Below are 27118 nucleotides of genomic sequence, written 5' to 3' on the forward strand. Positions count from 1 at the left end.
GTAGTAGTAAAACAATACAGTAGGGTTGGTAAAATGCCTTTTTTTTGCAATGATGTTGCTTTGGTGACAATGTTGCTGTGATGACATGTGATTTTAGCAGCCTACCTGCTTGGTCACTGGACTCTTAATGCCCCAGCATTTACACCCTCAAGGAGGTGGAAATAGCAGATAGGGGGGGGAGACAGGAGGTGGAAGAGAGGACACAGAGCTTAACCAAAGTAGTTGGGACGACTTGTTCCCGACCTTACTGGGGAGAACAGTGTCTAAGAGTCCCAGAGTGGCCAGGATAACCTACTGGAAAGACTTTTTGACAAACTTGGCAGCTGCGAGTGAACCGTTGGAGAGCACTGCTGCTAAATTGTGGCTGATAAAAAATTAACCCGTAAAAACAAAGTTTTTCACTAGAAATCCTTTATATGCGTGGCGGCTAGAGTCCTCTCGTCCTCTGGCTTGAGATGACTGCCACCTATGGGTCAGATGATTGCCTGCCACCATTAAGCAATTGGTAATTAAATATTAAAAAAAATTCCTTAAAATGTTGAAAATTTTGGAAAAAAAATTTCACAAAAATAAATTGTCACGCACAACTAGTCTGTGTGCAAAATGTCAGCTCGATTGGATCATGGGAAGTGGGTTAAAAAACGACCAAAAGATTTCCACGGTCGTAAGCGCGCAAGCAAGCAAGTAAACTTAATATAAAGGATTTAAAAAATGTACCCGTAAAAACAAAGTTTTTCACTATAAATCCTTTATATGCGTGGCGGCTAGAGTCCTCTCGTCCTCTGGCTTGAGATGGCTGCCACCTATGGGTCAGATGATTGTCTGCCAGCATTAAGCAATTGGTAATTACATATTTAATAAAAATTCCCTAAAAAGTGTAAAATTTTGGAAAAAAATTTTCACGAAAATTAATTGTCACGCACAACGAGTCTGTGTGGAAAATGTCAGCTCGATTGGATCACGGGAAGTGTGTTAAAAAACGACCTAAAAATGTGCACGCTCGTAAGCAAGCAAGCACGCAAGCACGCAAGCAAGCAAGCGAACTTAATATAAAGGATTAAAAAATACAAGGCCTTGTGTTTCGTGGTCAGCTTCCCACTTGCCTGGAACTGTCTGGTGAGGCCTCGAACCGATATTTGCCTTGGTTACAGTCGAGTGCTCCACCTCTTTTCAGCCACTTGAGTGTCGCCCTGAATTAGGAGGTTGTGAAAGTAACCTATCATGGTAACCTAGAATGATATCAAATACCTTTCTAAACTCACTGATCGTAAACCAATGTTGCTTTCCAAGAGTAACCAGCATGCGCAAACTAATTATGTTGCGCGCGTGTAGAGCTTCCGTTTAATTGTTTTGTATTAGCTTGCGGTTACTATTAGCTAGTTAGGCTATAACCTCACAAAACGGTCGATTGGTTAAAATATCGACGTTCGTTATTTGTGACATTTATCTCACTGAACCGCGAGTCAGGCAAGGGGGTGGGGGGGGTTACTCGGTTGAAACTAAATTTTACAAGGCGGTAATAGTAGTAGCCAAACAAAGTTGATAATCACTGCTGCACACTTGCTACACTGTCACACCTCCACACTCCAGCAGTGGATCAGGCCCTCCAGGTGCACTCGGTGTGGTTGTCCCACACTCAGCAGTGGATCAGGCCCTTCAAGTGCGCTCGGGTGTGGTTGCCCCACACTCCAGCAGTCGATCAGGCCCTTCAGGTGCACTGGAGTGTGGTTGCTCCACACTCCAGCAGTGGATCAGGCATTCTTGCTGGTGCCACCTGTCTTTTATTCTCCTCCTTAGTGTTTTTTATTTGCCTTTTATACCACCATCATTTGCATAATCTGGATGGGATCTGACTTGGATGCTGTGTTGAATGAGCTCTCACATTTCTTCACGTGTGCAGTGTCTTCAAAAATTACTCACACCGACACGTTGTAACAAGTCACCTTCTTACACTTTATGTACCTATCCTTGCACCAGTTGTAGGCACTCCTATAGCTATCTATATAGTCACTTATGTTTAACCTCTCCCCACTCTTATCTACCTTTCACCTCCCTTATCCTGCACTCAGTAGCTCTGCTCTCAGCGACTCCGCACACAGCGTCTTCACACACAGCAGCTTTGCACACATCAGCTTCTACACCTCCACAGCTGTCTTTCATATGCTCCCTCAGACCCGCTCACCCATCTGTCTCGGGCGGGGTGAGCAGTCATCACCCGCCCGGCGACGACGTGAGGGTTGAGGTTGCGTTGATGGCTGGAGCGGCAGCGGCGAGATGTCTTCACACTTGGTCCCCGGCAACAACTCCCAGGTCCGCTCAAGCACACGCACTTTATATTCCTCTGCTAATTATCCGAGACCTCTCGTGCGTCTTTTTAAGCTCACGCCAGGCTGGTGACTGTTTGCCATTCAATCAACCCTCATCTCCCGTCTCCATGGCAACACCTCCGGTGTCAGCGTGCGCAAACGGTGGACCCCGTTTGCACCTGATTCGCCCCTTACAATTGGTGGTTTGCCTGTGCAAATCTCACCTGTTTGCCCTCAGTTGCCCTTGGTTAACTGTGCGCACTGCGTATTTCTCTACACTACACATGCAAAAAGCACGCTCCAACTCTCGCGCTCACGTAACACGCAAAACCAGTAATAGCCAAATACCGGACACAGAGAGCCCATAAACTCAATGTCGGGGGATGAGATTCTCTTTCACCTCGTCACGTTTTATCTCTCGCCAGAAGAAGAGTCAATGTTCTGTTTGTCTGTTTCAACACGAGCCTTGAAGGGAAGCCGTTCCATACTGGCTCCTACTTGGGTAGTCAGCTCTAAAGTTTTTCACAGCCCTTTAATAGCCCGTATGGTGTCGGGCGTCCTCAATATGCAAGCACGTCTCGATATACATTGTTTAGCACACTCCCGTCGCCGACATTTTTTGAGGAACATAACGTAAAACGTCGTTTTTGACTCGGTTCAACTGAGCTGAGTCAAAAACATTACACCTGCGTGCGTGCGTGTGTAGTGGGTTCTTAGCGAGACAGAGACGACGTAGTTGAGACACACTTGTTTATTTAACCAAAGGGCGGTAACACAATACTTGAAAGGGTAACGGCCCCTTCACCCGTACTCAATGGGAAACACCCCTAGCACTATCCCCTGACTGATCTACTCCCAGTCCTCCGCTAAGAGTGCTAGGGGAGGCTATCTGATCCGGCCCTGGTCAAGCACGGATCCCGGCACCCAGCCAACCAGACCGGCTCTTACAAGAGCATCGGTCCTGAAGCTCTTAGGGCCGCGCCACTGGCTTGCCCTGCCCGGTCTTGAGAAGGACAGCGAGCCAGGGGAGTTCCAGGGCCTATCTGCCGGTCTTCAGTCTTCACTGGTTTAAGCTTCACACACTGGACCTCGAGCCCTCCGGCTCCCCGCCTTTTATACGAATCGCCTCCGAGGGGTGGGGCTATGGGGGATCACAGCGCCATCCATAGCCCCCAGGGTTAACCGTTGCGGACGTGGATGTTGACACCCCTGCGTGTGGGTGTAGACACCCCTGTGTGTTTGTTCGCTTCCCTTCCCGTATCCACCCCTACACGTGCATGGCAGTTGGTGCTACGCTCTGAGCCCGTCAACCCAACTTCGATTCCTGCTCACGGCCAACAACTGTGACGATCGTTTTCGATCAGTGTCTTCGACTAGGCTCAATTGAACTCGGCTCTTGTGAAGGGGTGGTGGTGGTGTGTGGAGGTACTGTACAACATCTTCGCAGTCCCAACGTTTCTCTCGCGTGTGTAGCTATGAGTGCTCGTTGTAATCGGTGCGGTCTTTCTCGCAAAATATAGTCGCAAGCCTTCAACACAACTCATCCACTGCTCAACGTAAGATCATAAAAAATGCAGGTTAAAGTAAAATCTTTTTTTGTAATGCTGTTTAAGATGCTGTGCTTTTTTACACAATGTTTGTTTTGTTTGAGTCATTGCTTTAAAATGTCATGTAATTTTCTATGAGAGGAAAACGCTTTAAAGTGCACAGGTCTGCTTTAAATGCTCATAAAAATGGTTTTAATTAAATTGTTTGATAAGTGTAAATGTAGTTTAAAGGTTTTGAACTCAGAATTAGTTTTCATGTGTACATTGTGTTGCACAGTATAGTACAGGTACTGTACCCATTCATTATAGTACCTGGTTTTCTGTACATCTAAAGTACTATTTTGGTTGCTAAGTATGGAAGACAACATTCCATAAAGTTACGGTCCTTATCCCCCACCTTGTTCCATTGTTTCTTATGGGAGAAATTTCCCCGCTTTGCATTGCATTGGCAATATTCACTCTCTTACGGTCCCTATCATCCCCCATTTAATATGGAATAGTATTCCTCAGTCCGGCCGTCACTTCGTCATTGATGTTTGACCACGTGACTTGTCCTGCTCAAGCCCCTCACTCACTTTTTTTGTAATACAGCGATACCTTGACTTTAGTCCACTTGACTTTCGTCATTTCGCTCTTTCGGGCCGTTTTCAATTACCGGAATACCTTGCTCTTTCGTCTGGTTAGGGACCAAAGCATGGATTAATGTCAAAAATGGACGAATGTCAAAGCAGAGCCTTTATTTACTATTTTACATTAATCACAAAAATAAGCACAGTATGAGTACTGTACACATGTTTTATAATCACGAAAATAACTATGAACACCGTACTATTATACTGTTATCTCAAAAATAACTATGAATTGTTTACAGTATAATCACAGAAATAAGTACCGCATTAATAATATATGAATAAACACAAATATAAAAATGCTCACTGAAGGACTATTCAATGACTGAACGAAAAAAATGGCGTGTGGCGCGAACGTCGTGGAAGGTTGGATGAAATCAGACGAAAGAGGTAAGCACGTGGACGAAATTTGACATGCGGTTATAATTTTAAATGGCCCAAAGAGCGAAACGACTAAAGTCAAGTGGACGAAAGTCAAGATATTGCTGTATAACCACATATCAAGTCAGATCCCCTCCATATTACGCAAATTAGGGTGGTATAAAAGGCAACTAAAGAGCACTAAGAACAAGAATAAAAGATAGGTGGCACCAGCAGGAAGGCCTGATCCACTGCTGGAGTGTGAAGTGACCACATTCGAGCACACCAGGAAGACCTGATCCACTGCTGGAGTGTGGACAAACCACACCAGAGTGCACCAGGAGGGCCCAATCCACTGCTGGAGTGTGGGTCAACCACACCTAAGGGCATCGGGAGGGCCTGATCTACTGCTCAAGTGTGGCGGTATGACAGTGTCACTTGTCTACACGAGCAGGGTGGGGAAGTTGGGGGCGGGGGGGGGCACTACCCAACGCCTTGCCGGCTTGGCGAGAGCTGACCGGAAGTAGCCCCCCTCGTGCACCATCATCACTAGACTCTCTACCATCATCGCGAAAATTTCTGCCATGCCGCCTGGCCGGGCCGCGGGCCCAAGGCGAACGCACCCGGTGAGTCTCGCTCTCTCCCTCGGTGTCCCTTCCAACCTGGGAGTACAGCCCTTCCCCTGAGCGGACAGGGGCTGCTAGCTTCGTGGCCGGGGGCCGACTGGCAGTAGCTCGCCCCCATGCTTGGGGGGTAGCCCCACACCCGTCCGGCATTCCTAGACCTGGCTCTCGGTACCAGATTGTTAGGCTGACTTCAGGTCAAAGTCTCGGAGCTAAGCGTGGGAGTGGGGAGGGGGCTGGGGGTGGAGAAGTAGCCCTGAGCCGTAATTCGCCAAGAGCATAGCCCACCTGAGGAGTACTCCGAGTTCACTAGTGTATGCCAAAGACTCATGATTCCACACGTCCAGCTAGGAAACTACTCTGCACCTCGCATCCTCACACTAGAGTTAATAGTTCACCCTGCTTCGTGGAATAGAAAGCTCCCATGTGACCATCACTTTATGTCGGTGTCTCTATGCGTGTATTTACCGATATGAAACCTTACCCACGGGTGGGGGTGGTAATATGTGTATCTCTCCACAGGGGTGGTGTGAACACAACCAAGGTTGGCCCTTCGCGCCCATGGCGAATCTATACTTTTCCCACCTTTTTATGTAATCTGGCGGCACCGGGTCTAGATATATCGGGCCGTGTCTCGTCTGGCCTGATGGAGGGAGATCGCTTTGTGCACAATACAAGTTACTTGGCGGTGGCCCCTCTGCGCACAACATGCACAATGCCTAAAGTTGGCTCCTTGCCCCACGTACATACCCCCCATTACCCCCTTCCACCCAAGGTTATGCGGCCTTCCCACGGCTCAGGGAGAAGACCCTGTGCACGCCTCACTGGCGGCAGGGATGGTTTTCTAAACAGAGGCACTCATTCGGGCCGAGCCCTCTCATAGAGTTATCTACCTCCCTAACAACAACAGTCACCTGCACACCCACAATGCACCACCAACAATATGAAGACCAAGACGACACGGACTGCATAAAATGTTAATCTCTTACCTCGGCTTTGGCTGCGCATAGACGAACTTTCAGGGGTGACTCGCCCTGGTGTGCACAGCGTGGTGGCACTTGAACCCAGAATGTGAACATTCCCGAGGAACTCTTCGCCTTCTTTTTCGTCCACGCATAGCCACTATCCAGCGTGCCCTCCTCCAGACTGTCCCGCTCATGCCTTGTGCCTCCCCCTTCATAGTTTACGCACACCCTTGGCCCTAGCATCCTGAATCGCTACCGATAGGGAAGGGAGTGTACGAGATTCACCAGCGACAATCACGTAACCCCGACTCTCCCCTTCCACCCTTTCCCCGCCTCCCTCAACCGCCTGCTAACTTTCAATCAATTTTTGAAGTACTACCAGGTGAGAAGCGGTCGTTCCCATGGGATTGGGTGCAGCCATTTTCATTCTTCTGCTCGGGAACGCCATTTATTCGATCAACATTCAACCTCGAACACTAAAAACACACATAGTCAGGCCTCCAACTTGGGGTGACTTTTCCTAAAAACCGTTGTCCGTGGTGCGGGAGATGGCGTTCCTAGCATTAACAGAGTGAGAGAGAGACCCATAAACAACGTCTCCCACATTCCGCTTGTCCCTCCGTTGCCAACACAGGTTCCTTAGTCCTCTGCGGTATCGTGTACCCATTTACATTTGTGTGGCTGCGATAGCAACTATGGGTATCCGCTTTTGTTAATATGCTACCGCTGTACCCCCTGGGGATTCTGCCTCACCGACATCTACAAGTAATGTGCAGCGTTCGGCATATGGCTCCACAACAGTGCAGGAAGTGTGGAACATTGGCTCTGAACCTTTGTTGGCGACAACTGTACCCCCCTTTGTTTCAACCGAGTACCCCCTTGCCTGACCATACGTGGTTCTGAGAATAAATGTTTAAAAAATGAACGTCAATATTTTAACCAATCATACGTTTTGTGAGGTAACCTAACTTACTAGTAACCACAAGCGAATAAAACGATGCAATGGAAGCTCTGCACACGTGACGTAATTTGTTCGGGTTGTGGTTATCCTTGGAAACCAACATTGTTTACAATCAATGAGTTTAGAAAGGTATTTTGTATCGTCCTTTGTTATTATGATAGGTTACTATCACAACCCCCTCGTTCAAGTTGATACTCAATTGCAGAGGCGGGCCTTCAGGGCCAGCAAGGCCTTCTCTGCTGGCCTAGAGAAAATTATATTTTTATAATTTAACATAAATGATCATTAATGCTATATGTATTTTACAAAGTTCGTTCTCATCAGTCTATTAATGTAATTTTATTCTTACTCTATCTCTCAGTTGTGCTGCTTCCAGTGCAGCTCATAAATTTGAACTTTTATCCAATCAGATGTTCCACCTGTGCTGTCTGCGCCTCCTCCGGATGAAAAATCTACCCTGAGGGCCTTCAGAATGTCGAGTGAATCCCCTCTGCTGTTGAAGCAAATGGGGACGATGTTGTTGATTGTCATATTTTTGAACCAATCAGATTTCGAGTTTGCATTGTTGGGCGTATTTAGCTGGCCTCGCCGCCTACGGTAGCATTTTTCGTGTGGCGTGATCAGAGGGCCAGTTAGCTAACTGAAGTAAAATTAGCTAGCACGTAAGGTAGCATCATCTAAGATTTATTATAAAAAATCTAAACGTCTATTTAAACGTTTAGATTTTTATATGTAGTGCTATAGATTTTTTTTGTGGGGAAGCCTGTTGAATCCTGATTGTGTTATTTGTGTTTTACAGCATTTTTTCTTGCTTGGTGGTCGTATGAGTAAATGTGACTGGTTGTTGTGAGTTTGTTCTTGTTTCTTTGGTAATTACATTGATTTGGGCTATGCGATGTCAATTTGTGATGCAGCATCCTGTCGTACTGCGTAATAGTGGTATAACCTTGATGGTTTCAGTCACCATGTATTCATGTCTCTGCAATTAGTGTATTGTAACTCTCATAGGTGTTGAGCCCCCTGTTAAATCACTTTATTTTATTCGATAAAGGTTACTGTCACTGCGAATATGGGCTGGTTATGTCGAATGATAATAGCCTATAACACTAGTGGCATGGTGAGGTTATGCGAAGGTGGTTTAATTGCGGGAGGATAGCACTGAAGGCCTAGGCATAAAATACACGGCCTGCCACTGCTCAAGTGGCTGAAAATAAGTGCAGCAATCGAGTATGACTAAGGCCTTGTAGTCTTTTTATCAGTCAAAAGTAAGCAGTAGCTCTCTACAAATGTTCACTCACAGCTGCCAAGTTCAATAGTTTTTCCAGGTAGGTCTCTGTGGCACATTAGGAATGGACCACTCTTTTAATAAGTCCTTGTGTGCTCTGCAGTACATCATTGCACGTGTGTACATCCGCATGTGATGACTGAGTTGGGCCTGTGGGGGGGCTGGCAGGGTTAATGATTAACCGGACATGGACACCAGTCACGTGGTTAATGGCGACTCGGTGAAGATTACTGCGTGTGACACACGTGCTGTTGCATTCTACAGATTCACCACAATGAATGTGCCCTCGATTTGGAGCACCTGCTCAACGTCCGTCATTTCGTGTGCAACATCACCAAGGTGCTCCTGGCCACTCTGGGACTCTCAGTCACTGCTCTCCCCATTATGGCCCGGGATCAACTCGTCCCCACTTCGGATAAGCTTTGTCCTCTCTGCCCCCTCCTGGCTTCCCTCACCGTTTCAAAGACAAAGCATGTGTTATTATCAGAGCATGTTTGTTTGTATGTTTTGCCAAAATTATGTGTGGTTTAAGCACGACTTGATGCCTTGCAATAGGTGTCTATTTGGTGGTTGAATATTTTAACACCCGTTTTATTGCCAGAAAGGGTAACACCAATTATATTCTTCATCATAGACCTCAACCCACCATGTTTATATTGTACCGTGTGTATATGTGCACGTGTTTGATGTTTCGGTGTGTTTTGTATGAGCAAGTGCTTTTTACACTAAATTGAATATATAATAAAAGTCTTACAATAGTTTTGCGGTAGGTCATACACTTTATTTGAACTTGGTTCAAGAATAACGATCACTGTTAATTCCATGGAGGTAGTCGTAAAATGACAACAGATGACGGCTTTGAAAAATTTCGCGATCTGCAAACTCAAAGGCATGTGGGAAAACTGTAGTTTGATTTACAGTTTTTTTTTACCTTTCCTAATACTTTGCACTCTTATCGTGTTTGTATTGTTTGTTGTAGCGTTCTTACCCGCCCCCTATTGGACATCTGTGAAAAAGAGCCTTAAACCTTATCGGTTTCCTCTTGTAGTATAGATTTTTCCGACGACACTCCCTCCTTTTCTGTTATGTTACCCTACATCAACCCAAGCATTAAACAGGAAGTATTGCGAATGTAAATGTTATTAACATTGTCGAGCGTTTAAATATACTTTGAAAAAAATGTATAAAGGAAAGGGTTTCCTGTATTTCTAAGATGGCATCAAACTGCGTATCATGTACTGTTTATAGCGGCCTCCTAGAGTAAATTTTCTGATTAACAACAATTTGATAACAGCTAAAACTGACAGAAAATGAGCTATCGCATTCGTCCTTGCATGTCTCTCATGGGGAAGTGTTTTTTTGTGAAAAAAAGGAAATTGATGCGGGTGTCAATAAAGTTTATCAGGACATGGAAGCAGATGCTCCTGATTATAGACATATACCTGTCATAAAGAAGTATAAAATGTAGACATTAAGTCACTCTTTTAATGGTAAAAATTCACGTGTATATAATTAAGGTGTTTAATTTACTTCCCTTTACCTTAACATTTTATAGAAATAAACCTACAGGTTAACTTGAAACCAGCTGTATTATATAGTGGATACATATGAATTACATGGTAAATACAAATAAAGTACATGGTGATCCTTAAACTAAACTATTTTTTTTTATTTTACCAGACAAGGCCCACTGAGCTATATAACTATTTTTTAGAAGCGATCTGGTTATCACAATTGATAGCTCAACGTAATTGCTTATCATACTCTTAGTTATTTCGGTAAAGTCACGTAGGTAAAAAATGAAATAAAAATTAATAAAAAAAACCAATAAAATCACGACGTTTCGGAGGCAACACAAGCTTCCGTCTTCAGGTGAAACTGTCCCAGCAAAATATCTGTATCAAGTGAAGAGAAGTCCCAAGAGGTACGACCTTATATAGTGGTTAAGGGGGGAGGAGCCAGGAAGGGTCATTGGGGAGGAGCAGTTGTGAGATGGTCAAGTACTGCTGTTGGAACTGAGCCTTTGTAATGTAGATGGCATATGTAGATAAGCCAGCTAGGATCAAGTCGGCTTTTGTTATGCTGCTGGGAGGGTAAATTAATTAAATACGAAACAGGAGAGTACTGTTAAACGTTGGGGATGTTAACACTCGGTAGAGTAAAATAGTGCCTGTCAGATAAGATGGTCCACAAATGTGTAGTTAAATCTTTTTTGCATGGTTGATAACATCTTTCCAATGATTACTAAATTTGTACCCATCATCACGGTTGAAATGATGTCTGTGTTTGTATATCTGAATGGCTTCGTGTACAAACCTTTGATGGTAGCCAGAGGGTTTGCAGAGCACCTTAGTCTCAGAGAAAACAATATTAGTTTCACCTGAAGACAGAAGCTTGTGTTGCCTCTGAAACGTCGTGATTTTATTTTTTTTGTTTTTTATTTTTTATTAATTTTGATTTCATTTTTTACCTACGTGACTTTACCGACAGAACTAAGAGTATGAATCCTTGTAGTCACGAAAGCTTCAAATCTAGAAGTAATTGCTCATCATTTGGACATTTATAGCAGCCAAATACTCTAAATGCGTGATGTCGATTCTAAATGTGGAAGGCAAAATCGGACGACTCGGAGAAATATCTACATGACCACGGAGAGAACACGCAAGCTCCAAATATACAACAGGCTTCAGGGTCGCGATTGAACCCACGACCTCCTGTATACCAGGCAAGGTAGTGAACATCTCCCCACCTTGGCACACCATTGATGTTAAAAGAGTACCATTACACATCCAATGGGTAAAATGTATTAATTTTAACGCGAAATTTGCAGAAAATTTGGGTTTTATAATTTCTCGTGATTGTGAAAAATGATCGATTACTTGCAATTTTTATCATTATTACTGATCCTCACATCCTGCGTGTCTATGACTCAGTCATCACCATGTAGCCACAAATGAGTCTCCCGTATAGGCTATGTTGGTAAGTAATACATATATATTTATATCGCCCAATGTGTTGATTCTGGGTTAATGTGTTATATTTATAACACATTAACCCAGAATCAAGACCCGACGCAGACGATCGATGGCATTAATATTCCACGAAAATTATGGGCACAACCTCAAATCGAATCCACACAAACAATGGCAGATGCGGTTACTTAAAGCAAAATTGAAAATACAAACTCTCCGGTAGTGTGTGCCTGTGGTCACCCAGAGTAGACCACAGAAGGTATGACTCTTCAATGCCCAATTCACAAATACGAAGGGTGGAGGCATCATCAGAGCAGTACAATCCACTACATCTGACACAATCATCTGGCTCAACTTATAGTTGTTACTCTATACCTACATCAACCATTCGAAGCAGACGCCTATAGATTTCCAGAGACCATTACACTTGCATCGGTACCCTTAGACTAGTACAGATACCCGATACAAGCACATATCTATAAGCTCAGCTGCAAAAATGCAGAGCAGTTTTTGCAAGATAAATATTTGTTCTCGAATAAGTGCAATGTCGGCCCGCTGGTGGCATTATAACAATATCACACCTGATAAATTTGTACCTGGCACGAATTAATTAACCTTGAGTACGAGGTAAAATTGACCTTAATATGAACCCAGCACAGGGAAGGTCTGGTTCATGTTTTGAAACTTAGTAGAGGAGCCGTTTTTTTATATCGAACAGGAGGAGGTGGAGAGTGACTTGAATGGCTATTTCACATTGACGTATGCATTGTCGGGGGCGAGATAGGTGGGATCGGAACTGCCCACGGTCTTGGCATCATTTTCTGTCTTCGACGGTGCACCTGAGTGGTGGTTCTCTTGGCGTTTACTTGAATAAGATTAAAAGAAAACGTTTGAGCACGATGAGTTAACACACATGTAACAATAACTATGTATCTGTATTTTTATAAAGCGCCACTCACAAGTATAGATACAATCAATCTAAGCCAAATAGCAAGCTGATAATAACAATATATTAATAATAACATGCATTACAAAATCTAAACAATCGGGACATTTTATTTTTATGCGAATTATTTTAACAAGCGCCCGTGATTTTGATCAAGGCAGTCACCTGTCTAACACACTTGGACTGCGCCCTCGCCTTCAGCTCCACCCCTATCTCTACCCCCCTTCTCTCTCCCCCTATCTCTACCCCCTATCTCTACCCCCTCCCTCCCCCCATTGTCTAACATACTTGGACTGCGCCTTCAGCTCCACCTCTACCCCCCACTTCCCCTGTCTATCCCCCTCCCTCCCCCCATTGTCTAACGCACTCGCTTTACTTGTACTTGTGTTGCTTTGCTCCTACATTGGCGCTGGCTGTCCCGCCCATGCTGTTCACGCCGCACAGCTTTGCTCACTCTGAAAGCCCTTAGAAGCAGTTGCTGTTGGAGGGTCTCTCTCTTTTCTCTCCGCCTGATGAAGCCCGCTTGTGTTGCGATCGAAACGTCGTGGTTTTTTGCTTTTATTTTAAATTTTAATTTATTTTTTCTTTTAATTAAATTCTATTTGCTATCTACGTGACTTTCCCAAAAGAACCAAGAATATGAATTCCTGCAGTAACGAAAGTTTTAAGTCGAAATTTTATGTTGTATTTAGAAGGGCTTCAGAGAATTCCGATACAAATATAGTCGAACCAACGCCATATATACTACTAAAAAATATTACAATTACTTTTTAAAAACTTAGAATCTCATAAATTGTCCTCAAACTCATGCTCTTTTTGGCTCTTAAAGCAGGGAATATAAAAAGCTCCACTTATTAAAAGAGTTATACAATGTATGGACGTTTTGAAGGTGTGTTAACTTCAAAAGTAAAATCGTTATTTTCATTTGTGTTTTTTTGCATTCTGGAAGAGTCAAATATAAAAGTCCTGCTAATAAATTTATTTGAATTCGATTTTTATTTTAAAATTGACTATGCCTGAATGATAATGTGATACGAGTAACATCAAGTCACATTTTGATTGGATCTTACATAATTATTTATTTTAAATTTTAATTGTACAGTGTAAATGTCTCTAACAAAAATAAAGTGTTACCCATATAATTGTTCATTGCATGAACTAGACACTTACACCCATGGTAAGCATGATTTTCACTCGTGTAAAATTGGATTACATATACTAATAGCAAATTATGTGTCAATTTTATGTAATTATGACTTTTCCACGTACCCATTATCCAGATCTTCATAAACTGAGTCGTCAGAATTCACGTATTCATTGTCGGCTTTATGACTTGCATCACCAACATCTCTTTTCATGCCACCTGGTATAGCCGGGAGTTCATCCCATTTTCTTGTGCTATAAAAAAAATGGCATTACAATATATTGCTGAGCATTTCTTTTTATTCCAACATGCAGGCAATGTGCAAAAAGTATTTTTTATCGGAAAGGTAGCTAAAACTCATGTTGCCCGCCTCAAAACGCAACCGCACGAACCACTTCGCTTGTCACTCCATGCCTGTTGAGTTTTAATGTTTGTACTTTTTCCCCTTAGGAATATAATTACTTTATTATTAACTTCAGAAATAAATACTTTAATCGTGTCTACAAATAGACAGTTTACATCAATGTTAGCTCCTGGCCTCCAACTGTGATTTACGGAATTTACTGGTTTTAGCCCAGTGTTTCCAAAATTGCTATTTTAAAAATGCCATTTCATGAGGAAGCCACTGGAGCCATGCACTTTTTAAAAACTAGATTGTAAACTAATTTCCTTATAACTGCGTTTTGTGTTTAGTTTGTGCCCTCCCTCGCACCTCTGATGAGCACCGTTGAATACGTACGGTATGAAAGAGGTTCAACATGTGTACATACATACAAAAGCGGGAAATCATCAGTGTGGAGCACATACGATTCGTCGAAGAGACAACCAGTGCATGCAGGTACTAAGACACCAACACGTGAATAATGCCACTGCTAATGCTAGAAATAGTTTAAAAAGCAAACAAAATCAAACTTCACCGCCACTATTTCATTACTGCAGGTCACTGCGAACTGCCTAAGTGACATTAAACCATGCTGAGCATTATTGATATATTCAGTGTACTGTATATGCCCACGACTCAAACAGAATTAGTTTTGTCCTGTAAGACACTGTTATTATAATACGTGCCGATAATCACAAATGATATACAAGACACAAAAGTAAACTGTTGAAAAAAATGTTTCAATATATTTTATAAATTAACTCATACAATATAATTTAATAAATGGAAGCGTATACACTTTTATTTTACAAGGTAGGGCCCAGTGAGCAATGTAGCTATTTTTCAGAAGTGACCTGGCCACGAATGATAACTCAACAAAGTAACGTATCAGGGGGGAATGGAAAGCAGCCAAATGTTCCAGTGTAAACGCATGTTTCCAAATTTGGAGGGAAAAACCAGAGGGCCTGGAGAAAATCCATGCCACCATGGGCAGAACATATCAACTCCAAATATACAGGCGTCAGGGTCTGGATCGAAACCACGACCTGTTGCATACCAGGCAAGGTAGTTAACATCTCGCCACCGTGGTGCCGTAAAAACATGAATATGTTTTATGACCATGTTTACGTAAATAAATATGAATATGTTTAAAAAATGTCCACAGGTCCCGATATCTTGTGGAAGAGAGATCCATAGTCTGAGAGCTACAGTGGAAAACGCGTGGTCACTAGTCAACCAAATCCTCGTCCTTGGAATGCAGATAATATTTGCATCTCCAGATTTCTGAGACCTAAGGGGGACTGGTGAAGGGGAGCGAGATGAGTGGATGGAACACGCGGATAAGAGGAATGAATACTTACCTAGTCTGCTGTGTGGAATCAGGTCTCTTGAAACAGTTCCTGTAGAAAGAGGGACATGTTGGAACATTTAACCAATAGGGAGACTACTAGGTGGACAGACACACAGATGAATGGACAGACAGAAGCAGTGATAGGTCTACGAACAAACTGAGTTTCAAGCGTTTCATCTGAGCAGATGCCTGTATTTAAAACTGGGCTCAACCCAGTTGGCAATGACTGCACAAAAACCTGACAACATAAATTTACTTCTGTACTTTTTATAAATTCCAGCTCTGACAATTACAAACTCAGTCATAAACTGTCCTAAAAATAATATATACTCGATTGTATTTCAGGCAATGGCGTTTCTTTAAAACACTTAGGTGAAGGACCATTATCCAAAACGTCATCTATTGTATTCCCTTTTAGAACAGTGGCAATAACAAATGCATTTAGTTTTGCTATCTTGTGAGCTACTGCCAATGCAGTATCACAAACAAACTATTAAAATTATAGGTTTGAATGTCATGTGGTGAATATTGCATATTCCGCAGCTGGGTGAGTAGGAATCTGCTGCCCCCTACTGTGTGACTCTGTATAGCGTAGGGGGCAGCCGCGCTAATCGGAGGTACAGGGGAAGGACAATAAACTAAACGCAAACATAAGTTTAAGAAAATAATTTGTCAACCGCGGTCATTTTAAAGTGCAAAGCTCCAGTGGCTTCCTAATATCGGATGGAAGAGCGTTCTAGACGGGCGCAGAAGTGCATCCAAAAGCGCGCGATGCAGTGACCGTGTTTTTTCATAGACCAGCCAAAAGCCGCTGCTGCTGCAAGGATGACCGGAGTGTGACTGACTCAGATATAACTTTAAGAAATATTGGACGTAGTTGTGTGATATATATTTCCCGCAGACCGTTGTCTACGAGACATCCGAGCAGATAGTTTGTCTCATGACGAAACATCGATAGCACTATTGAAATAACACTGCGGGGAAAGACACATCATCACCAAAACGTACTGAATCACTTCATTTAGGAAAGCAGAGTTGGATATTTACAATGAAGCTGCGTGAGTTAATATACACTGCTCAGGGTCTCGAAGGATTGGCAAATAACCCCACAACCCGTGCGGTGTGGACAGGTCTTCATCCAGCAGTGAATTGACCAAGGGTTGTTCATGTACACCTGTGACCAATGTTGATATCGCAGTAAAAGTGAGGTTGGCAGCTGTGCTGTGTGTGTGTGCGCTCAGAACGTACAGCCGCTCCCGGCGAACGTAGAGTAAGACCCCTCCAACAATGATCACCAACGCTCCCAGCAGACCTCCCACCACAGGGCCAACGATGCTTCCCGAGCCTGATAGGGAAGAGAAAGGGGAGACGAGCGGCATCAGTGATGTGTCGAGACCGAAAAGACTCGAGATATTAAAAACATATATATGTTTTTTGGGGTTGGATTGCGTAAATATGAATGTCGTTGAACCCGAAACAGCCAATTAGTAAGCTTTGTCACGTCAACAAAACGTGCCAATCAATTACTAGTTCAGCAGTAAGCAGTTGTGTATGGAGAATAAACCCACAACATTTACAATTCGAGTACAAGGTATCACGACGACCAGATTCGTCGAACCTTTCTAATTGGCTGTGTCGGGTGGTGGCGGATTTACCGACATTAATATTTACGCAATCTAACTAGAAAAACACCCTTATGAACAATATTGGTCGCGAAAGTACTACTATTATTCCTGACCCCCCAGCGTGCGGTGCCACCACCTCGGGTAACCCACTCATTGGCATAAACCCGAACCCTGCTCCTGACTCACCCACCTACTCTACCTGGTCCTGACTCACCCACCTACTTACCTGGTCCTGACTCACCGACCTCCTTTACCTGGTCCTCACTCGTCCACCTACTCTACCTGGTCCTGATTCACCAACCTACTTACCTGGTCCTGACTCACCCACCTACTTATCTGGCCCTGACTCACCCACCTACTCTACCAGGTCCTGACTCACCTACCTACTTACATGGTCCTGACTCACTCACCTACTTACCTTTTCCTGACTCACCCACCTACTCTACCTGGTCCTGACTCACCCACCTACCCTCTTCTCTCCCCCACCAGCCCCTTCACTGGAACGAATTTACCCCTCAACATTAAGCAGTCATCTTTGCTCATTCACTTCCGCTTAATTCTCTACCTTTGTCAGCACCCACTTGTATATGGCCTCACGTAACCATTTTCGTGGCCCACGCAGTAAGTGACGCTCTGCTCTCTCAGACACTGGCCCTGCTGCTTACCCCTCATTGTCCAGCATCCCTGCCCACTGCTCAGTTTTCTCAATCTTTTAAAATGCTTCGGAACACTGGCAACAGCCTTTCTGGAACCGGGACCGTGTCGGCCCAAGAAATAAATAACAGAGTTTCGATGAAATAATTTCATATAACAATGCACATTGTAAATGGTCAATATTTTACACGCACTTTTGTTGTGCATACTGATGAGTGCAGTGCTCAATGAAATTGGTTGCCCGAGTTGAATTTCCGATTACAGTTCATTTCAGGGGTCACTGATGTCTGAACCGATCCTGTCCTCTACCCCCGTTCACCAACGCGCATTGACCAGTGTGGTGAAACGTGGCCACGCAACTCCCACGTGTGGTGAAACATGGTCAAGACAGCGTTGGAAGGCCTTCAGCCATGAGCATATTAAGCTTGATCCAATGGCATTTGGTTTGCTGGAGACTGTACAATTGTGACTGGTTTGTAGTGAAGATGCAAGATGGTCTAAACTAAGTCCGAGTTTTCATAGCATCATTGACTTCATGTCTAGATTTCATACACTTGCCACAAATTACCAGTGATATCTTACTGATCTCATCATGAAGCATAAACCATCACGCAAACTCAGGTCATTCTCACAGCAGCAGCTGCCTTTGGATAGTCATCGAACAATGATGACCAACGTATCATTGCAGCATTTTCAGATGCCCTTGCGGCCGTCCTGAACGCTTCTACTTCTGATATTTGAAAGTCACTGGACCTATGCACTTGAAAATCGTCTAATTTGAAAACTAATTTCTTTGGAACAAATGTTTCTGTTTAGTTTGTTGTCCTTTCTCCGCACCTCCAATTACCACAGTTTGCTATGTAGGGTGGAAAATAAGTTCAACATAATACTGAGCTGATTGGATATGCTCTTATGCTGAATGGCAATAATTGGGAATACTTACTTCCGATGACACTCAATAATGTCATGAGTGGTAGAGAGAAGCGTGTGTCCGTGAAGATGGCTACCCCTCCAGCGCGGACAGAGCGTACGTTTGGGAGGTACGTGTAGACACGGAAACTGATCCTTAATGGTGACAATGGGAAAGGTGGAAGAACAACACAAGAATGGGGGCAGGAGTTTAGACAACTTATGGGTGGGGAAATATGCATCCATGGCTGGTGTATACAAGAGGTGCTTGAGAGGTCATACCTCCCCCATATGCCTTTTATAAGGCTTGTCATTGCAATTGCATAACATGGCACTTGTGCCAGGCTAGGTGCATTTTTAGCAGCAGAACAGCATGGCAGATTCTCTCATCGGCAGCTGTCAGATTGAGGAAAACTGCACCGGTTTAACCACTCCAATTTACATATGTGTTCTATATAGGTCTGGTCAAGGCTCCTGCTCTTGCGACCACGTGATGTCACCATCCTTATGGGAACATCGCATAAACATTTCAGCGGGGTTTTAATTCGTTGAAATAAGCTCACAGAAAAACTCACGCAGGCGAGGGACATACCTGTAGGCAGTGTTTTGCTTTAAGGGGCCATCGGAGAAGCTGCCGCTCGTTCTGCCGGTACCAATTTGGACACTGACGACGGAGTTGGGGTTGGAGCACTCGGAGGGGTAAACACGATCGTCCACCTGGTACACGTTCGTGCTTCCACTCGCATATTCTGAGTACGTGCTCAGAGGCCACCTCTTCTCTGGACTCTCGCTGCTAGTACCTGTGTAATGGGACAGAGGGAATCAGTGGATTCCTTTTTTACATTCTTAAAAAGTTGTACGCAAAGTTTCCAAAATGAATCCTCAATGGTATACTTAATTGCACGTGAAATGTTGCACTTTAGATTAAAAATGTATATACTACGTTTTCATAAGTAACATTTTCAACTCGAAGATGGAGAATGACTCATAGAGGTGCAAGGAGGAACCACAGACAATATGGAAATGCAGCAGCAGCCAGGAAGTCATCTTGTATCAATTTCAGACCCAGACACCCCCCTCTACCACCCCATGTTAGCTCTACAGTCCTCTGATTATTAAGGTTTAATCTGTCAATAAATGAGTGTTTACATCCAGGAGGAAACCAGAGTAGCCAGAGAAAACCTACGTAGGACAAGAACATTCCATACAGATGCCTTCTCCTGGCCAGCGAGGGTATGGTACCACGAGGTTAATGGGTAGAGCGTTTCACCACACGGAGTGATTCACAAACCCTTGCCTCCACTGTTGTGGATTACAGGCATGCATAGCTACCAAGGCCTTGATAAAAAAAAATCGTGGAAGATACAGGTATTGCTGCCGCTAATTCTCGTATACTTAGCAAGCACTCGAATGTATTATTTCATTCCCCCTGGTAAAAAAGTTAACTATCATTTGAGTCGTGCATGAATGACGTGACTGAGCCGTATTCATGGCATGTCCATTGCGTTACCCTCGGACTGCTTGACGATGACCGTGTAGTACTTGAGGTCGCCGTTTGTGTTCTGGAACCAGCTGCAGCTGAAGGAGATGGTTAGGCTGCTCGGTGTCACCTGGTTCTGCACCGTCGTGATGTACACCGTCTCCGGAACGGGTGGAGGAGCTACCCATATGAGCACGGCAGGTTTGGAAATGAGTACAAGTACACAGACTGTCGTAATTTAGAGCCATTAGTTAATCATCTACTGGATGAAGGCATGGACATTGCTTGACCATACTTTTCCATGCTGGAGGAGCTAGCAACAGTTCAGTTACTAATATTTACCATAGCCAGAAAATGCATGTTGGGAGGGTCGCACTATTCGTAGCACAACACCCTAAATACGGTGCCCCCTTCTCCAACCTAACAAGTGAGGCTTAAACAAAAATCCCTTGTAACCGTTTTTGAACAGCCAGTCGTCAGAGCAAGTGCTCTCAATGAGCAGCCATGTAAAGGGTCGCACCGCTCACAATGGAGTTGGTAAGGCCACTTCCCGAACCAGCCACTTTTTTAAATCCTTTATATTAAGTTCGCATGCTTGCTTGCTTGCGTGCTTGCTTGCTTGCTTACGACCGTGCAAATCTTTCGGTCGTTTTTTAACCCACTTCCCGTGATCCAATCGAGCTGACATTTTCCACACAGACTCGTTGTGCCAGACAATTAATGTTCGTGAAAAAAAATTCCCAAAATTTTACACTTTTTAGGCAAAATTGTTTTATTTTACATATATTCAAATAGAACTCATTCATCGCTTTGGCTGAACGTCACAGTATAAGAGCCCAGAGCGTAACCCCTCCACAGGCCGTGGCGGAGTAGCGCAGTTGGTAGCGCCCTCGCTTCCCATGCCAAAGGTCGCGGGATCGATTCCCGCGTCCTCCACAGGCGAATACATTTTTAAATCCTTTATATTAAGTTCGCTGCCACGCATATAAAGGATTTATAGTGAAAAACTTTGTTTTTACGGGTTATACTTATTTCCCTCCCCAGTGCTATACGTATGTAAGTGCACCGTACGTAGCCAATCATGCTAAATCGGAGGTGCAGAAGAAACACTTCAGCAGGTCGTAATTTAAGGTACAGGCGAGTAAAGCAAGGCCCAGAACTGAACTTAAGTTGTTGGGTGTACGATGACAACTTTGAACTGTTTAGAAAAGTACCGCGTACAAAATGGTTGTTACTGGCAGGTCAGAAAGTTGGGAAACGGTTAAGAAATTAAAATGACTGATACAGGTTAGTTTGGGTGGATGGGTGCCTGGACCTGGACCCCCTGCTACCAGACCATTCCACCCGATTGTGTCCAAAATGCATTGCACACATTTATGATGGGGAGACAGATGGATTTGCTCACACATTTGGTACAAAACACAACAATCATAACCACTCATGCTCCAATAAAAATGTATGAACTCACCGCTTACGGTCTTTGCTTTTCCTTGTAGAGTTTTACTGAACAATTTTCCTGAATAGGTGGTGATATTGACCAAGTATTCAGTGTTCCGCTCCAGACGTCCAAGCATGGCAAATGTTAAATTTGTTCTTCCATTTCCCCGAGGCTCCGTAATTATTTCATTCAAAGAATACATGGTATAGACTTCGAGGCTGTTGTTGAAGATGCCTACGGACTGCAATAGATCATTGCCGTTGATCACTTCCAGGTACAGCACGCTCCATACACCGTCGGGGAGAGACCAACTGCAGGAAATATTCTCCGTGGAATACGGAAAGCAAGAAAAGTCTCTGACAGATGCTGGATCTGGGGGGAAAAGGTTGGCGAATGGGGTAGTTTGGGGGGGGGGGTAGGAGATGAAAGATTGCTGAAGATGAAACTTACTGCTGATATTACCAATGAACATTAATCAAACCCATTTGATTCATAACACAGTCGCAAAAACAATTGAGACATTGCAGGGGCTCAGTTATGAGCATGTGTGTGCATGTGAAACACAGTTGGCGCCTAAATTTGTCGACTACATTGGCAATGCGGCCGTGCCAACAATGGTCCTGATTCCCCTCAGTGCTCGTGTTTACCAGTCCACCTCTTCTCCAGGTCTTCTGGTTTCCCCCTCCATTTATCATCATGCGTTTAGAGTATTTTGCTGCTATAAATTTCCACATGATGATAAGCCACTTCGTTTATCTATCCATTATGATCGCCAGGTCGCTTCTGAAAAAAGAGCTACACAGCTCAGTGGGCCTTACCTGGTACAATTAAACTAGTTTATCGTTGTGCGTGCCGAGGTTACATCCCTGTATGATGATAGATAACCGGGCCTTTTCTCGTGTGGCCCCCTGGCTGTAGAGTTCACATCCCCTGGACGTTCACTATGCTGACTACCTAGCTTTATTTAAATCGTGCCTTAATACGCACGTATTTTAAACGAAATTTTCTATTCCTTGAATCTTTTAGTTTGAGGTTAGATTTTATTGGGTTGAGCCTGCACGTGTGTGTTATTTGTACATCGCCTTCTGACCTCTAGGAGCAAGGTGCGTTAGCAGTGTAAATTTATATTATTAAATAATTATTACCAGCATCAAGGATTACGTCTGCCTACTTTAAATCAGCCCAAATCACACCCTGACGTGTTTTTGACTTACTTATACCAAAAGAGAATACTTGCCTGTCAAAATTACCAGTGTGAATCGTGTATGTCTATTTTAAAAACAGGGGCAATGGCAGCATTACATGGTGGTGAAACGTTTTCAATACCAAATAATGTAATACAGTATATTATACGCAATGTACTTGTGATATATAGTAGCATACAAACTATTGTCTAAATTAACATAGTCCGATCAACAGACTGTATAGGCACTTACAAGTTCTGTCCATTATATATGCCCAATATGAGACAGACCCATCGGAAGCCTGCACAGACACGGAGTAGTTCATTCCAGGAACCAGGCCAATAAATGTTGACGAGTTTGAGTAAATCTGGAATGTTGTAACCAAGTTTCCACTCTCAGTCTCTCTCAAGTAGGCCCAGTAGGAGAACGAGTCTGGGAGATAAGTCGTTCCCGAGACTGTCATGGTCGTGGTAGTCTTGCTGGTGATGGTTAAAACGATGTCACTTGACACTGAAATGGCCAAATGCAAGCAAGACATTTTAATGGTATGTTTTAGTTATTGTACAATGATTAATGTGAAAAATGAGAAAGACCAATTGCAAACATAACACAACATTTTGTAAGCGACACTAACCTATTTTGATAACATAATAATTTTGTTAATACATGCATTAATACATAAAATGTGCTGTTATCTTTCCAGGTCACATTTTACCAATGGCGACATTTCTCAGTTTAAATGTAAACATTTTATTAGAAATCACAACTTTCATGAACAATTAATATATTTTAAATCAGGGTCTAATTTGTTTGTTTCTTCAAGTTCGTTTTTATCACCTTTTAACGTAACATTTACGTCGCCAATATTCAATGACTGGGACATTCTTTTCCATACATATATATGTCCTACATTGTTATTAAATAGGTAAGTTAAAAAGAGTGCATTGTTAGACACAATTCATGCCCAAATGAAACTTCATGCATGATATAAATTATAATGTCCCCGAACATGACGGGTCTATATAGTAATTAACAATGGATATATATTCTTGGTTCTTTCGGTAAAGTCATGTAGATATAATTTAATTTAGATTTTAGTTTTCTATCTACGTGACTTTACCGAAATAACCAAGAATATGAATTCCTGCAGTCACAAAAGTTGAAAGTCTAAATTTTAAGAAAATATAATCAGGCAATAACTCACAGGTCCTTCTGGTAATGATAGCAGATGGTTGGTAGTAGATGCCACTATAAGCCGTTACAGAAGCATCATAACTTCTACCAGGAACCAGATCAGTAAATTCTTTTGTTTTAAGTGTGGACACATTGAAGAGCTTCACTGCTGTTGAGTTGTAAGTTTCATTTAAATAGACCACGTAGTAGTCAACGTCTGAAGTTGGAGCCACCCATGAGACCATCATGGCTGTAGGGCTGGTGACGGTGACGGTGACATTGACTTGTGGAGGAACTGCAATGTAAAATAAACGATTGACACAGACGAATTGCAATGGATACTTGCGGCATTGACTTAAGCCACTAAAGTGGCATATAACACGATAAATATTTATTTTAATATGCACATTTTCTCGTCAAATTATTGATTTGAAAAGTATGTAACTTAAAAATGGAAATGTTAAAGCAGAAATGTAGGCAAACAATTTCCATGCAGGCATCCCTCGCATTGCACATTCCCTACTCCCACCCCCCAAAGCGCGAATTTGGAGCTACGTAATTAACTTGTTAGAGACATACTTCACACTTACGCTATTGCGTTTCAGTTACGTGCTGAATAAAAAATAACTTGTAAAAACATCTTCAACACGCACGTGGGCAACGCTGCGTCCTGCACCGATCAGCCCACAACCCTTCAGGCTTAGAAGCAGCAACAGACCTCGAAAGCGTTCAAGAAGCCCTGAAATTACTCGTCATTAAGTAACCTGTTTTATAATTAGTAGTATTTTTTATACTATGGGAACCTCATTTGCCAGTAAAAATATGATAATTGGTTCTTTACCCTTCTATCTGGCAACAAAACTGACACCTTTTTACAAGGAGTCATGTTTGCATAGACCGCAATACCTGCAGTCATAATACAAACAAAAGAACATAACTCTGATAATGTGCACTGTCCTTGAAGTTGATTGGTCCACACCCGAGACAGCTTTCCTTAGAGCCTAGTCTCATATGGGTTGGACCAGATGACGCCAAAAGGCGCACAACTCAAGGACAATGCACCATCAGAGTATGAGAGCTCGGGGCAAGCATCTACACTATGGGAACCTCATTTGCCAGTAAAAATATGATAATTGGTTCTTTACCCTTCTATCTGGCAACAAAACTGACACCTTTTTACAAGGAGTCATGTTTGCATAGACCGCAATACCTGCAGTCATAATACAAACAACAAACAACATTATCAGAGTTATGTTCTTTTGTTTGTATTATGACTGCAGGTATTGCGGTCTATGCAAACATGACTCCTTGTAAAAAGGTGTCAGTTTTGTTGCCAGATAGAAGGGTAAAGAACCAATTATCATATTTTTACTGGCAAATGAGGTTCCCATAGTGTAGATGCTTGCCCCGAGCTCTTATACTCTGATGGTGCATTGTCCTTGAGTTGTGCGCCTTTTGGCGTCATCTGGTCCAACCCATATGAGACTAGGCTCTAAGGAAAGCTGTCTCGGGTGTGGACCAATCAACTTCAAGGACAGTGCACATTATCAGAGTTATGTTCTTTTGTTTGTATTATGACTGCAGGTATTGCGGTCTATGCAAACATGACTCCTTGTAAAAAGGTGTCAGTTTTGTTGCCAGATAGAAGGGTAAAGAACCAATTATCATATTTTTACTGGCAAATGAGGTTCCCATAGTGTAGATGCTTGCCCCGAGCTCTCATACTCTGATGGTGCATTGTCCTTGAGTTGTGCGCCTTTTGGCGTCATCTGGTCCAACCCATATGAGACTAGGCTCTAAGGAAAGCTGTCTCGGGTGTGGACCAATCAACTTCAAGGACAGTGCACATTATCAGAGTTATGTTCTTTTGTTTGTATTATGACTGCAGGTATTGCGGTCTATGCAAACATGACTCCTTGTAAAAAGGTGTCAGTTTTGTTTCCAGATAGAAGGGTAAAGAACCAATTATCAGTATTTTTTATCTTAAGTATTACCATATTTGTTATAAAAATCATTTCATATTTTTGTCATGTTAATCACATTATTAGATTCATATGTATTTTGTCAATCCAGGGCTGAAATAGTGGAATTTAATTACTGTACATTGCATTTTTGGCCAGTAATGTATACCCCCCTATAACATGCAATTCGATGCGAAAATAAGCTTCATACAGTGCGATTTCACTTACACGCAGGTTTTCATGAACGCATGTCGTGTGTCAGAGGGACTCCTATACTATTAAATGAAAGGCTGGCATGGATTCTAGTTTAAAAGTCAGTCAATGGTGGGAGCATTTGCCAAGACTTCATCGACGTGGCAAGTGTGATTTATGGAGGGGGGAGGGGATGGTTGGTGGGGGTCGCAGGATTGATTAAGACGTAACTCACTACTGATGTTAGCTATGGCCATTAATCAAACCAATGTTATTATAACAGAGCACGGAAATTTGAGCCACTGCACGGGCCAATTTATTATCATGTGCGCACATGTGCGAGATTATTGGCCAACTTTGTCCCTGATTCCCCCTCGGTGATCCCCCAGATCATGATTCGCTGCGATGTTTTTTGGTGCAATGGGACATCACCAATTTTACCCAGCGAAATAGGATGCAAATTGGCACATGGATTGAGCGCAGTTGCTTATCGGAAATTTACAGATAGCGGAATTCCACAAAAACAGTAAACACTCTTCATGAATCTGGTGCTTTTTAATTTGCAGTTATAGTGCATACTGTTTATACCCAAAAACTCACAGCTTGAACTATGATCGATGTAAATATAACGTAATGTAGAATATTGTTTACCATGGGCGCAGATTGCTAAATATAATGGTATTCAAATGTATACAGTTAATATCTATGATCAGGTTCCAAGTTCCTGCTTCTAACACGGAGGATGTGTAGAAGTCTACGTCAGAATAAAGGGCCACCAATGAGACTGCCATGGATGTCCGTGTCTTGTCAGTAAAGTTGACTTTCAGTGGAATTGTGAAACGGCAATCGGAGTGGATAAAATATTTACATGAGATTGGCTGATTTGACAAATTTCCTCGATTTAATTCTGAACAATTTCTGTGAAATTCCATTGTTTTCAAAAATGTTTTTTACAATTGATGTTACAGATGACCTTCAGGAACGGTTAAAATATATTAAATAAGAGGCTAATAGACTTGTGATTTTTCAAC

General features: G+C 43.0%; 1 protein-coding gene across 1 annotated transcript in view; it reads right to left on the minus strand.

Moving 5' to 3' along the window:
• Positions 1 to 11815: 11815 nt before the first annotated feature.
• The window catches only part of LOC144733725 (receptor-type tyrosine-protein phosphatase beta-like), a 36981-nt gene continuing 21678 nt past the window's right edge, over positions 11816 to 27118 (minus strand). The window contains exons 11-20 of the mRNA XM_078615749.1: positions 23966 to 24229; positions 23014 to 23277; positions 21608 to 21949; positions 20170 to 20319; positions 19252 to 19459; positions 18694 to 18815; positions 16720 to 16816; positions 15482 to 15520; positions 13864 to 13992; positions 11816 to 12513 (exon numbers count right to left, since the gene is read on the minus strand). Of these exons, the coding sequence (XP_078471875.1) occupies positions 12393 to 12513; positions 13864 to 13992; positions 15482 to 15520; positions 16720 to 16816; positions 18694 to 18815; positions 19252 to 19459; positions 20170 to 20319; positions 21608 to 21949; positions 23014 to 23277; positions 23966 to 24229 (1736 nt within the window). The 3' untranslated portion in view covers positions 11816 to 12392. The remainder of the gene's footprint in view (positions 12514 to 13863; positions 13993 to 15481; positions 15521 to 16719; positions 16817 to 18693; positions 18816 to 19251; positions 19460 to 20169; positions 20320 to 21607; positions 21950 to 23013; positions 23278 to 23965; positions 24230 to 27118) is intronic.

Source organism: Lampetra planeri, chromosome 48 (genome assembly GCF_965212315.1).
Source record: "Lampetra planeri chromosome 48, kcLamPlan1.2.h2, whole genome shotgun sequence".
NCBI classification, from domain to species: Eukaryota; Metazoa; Chordata; class Hyperoartia; order Petromyzontiformes; family Petromyzontidae; genus Lampetra; species Lampetra planeri.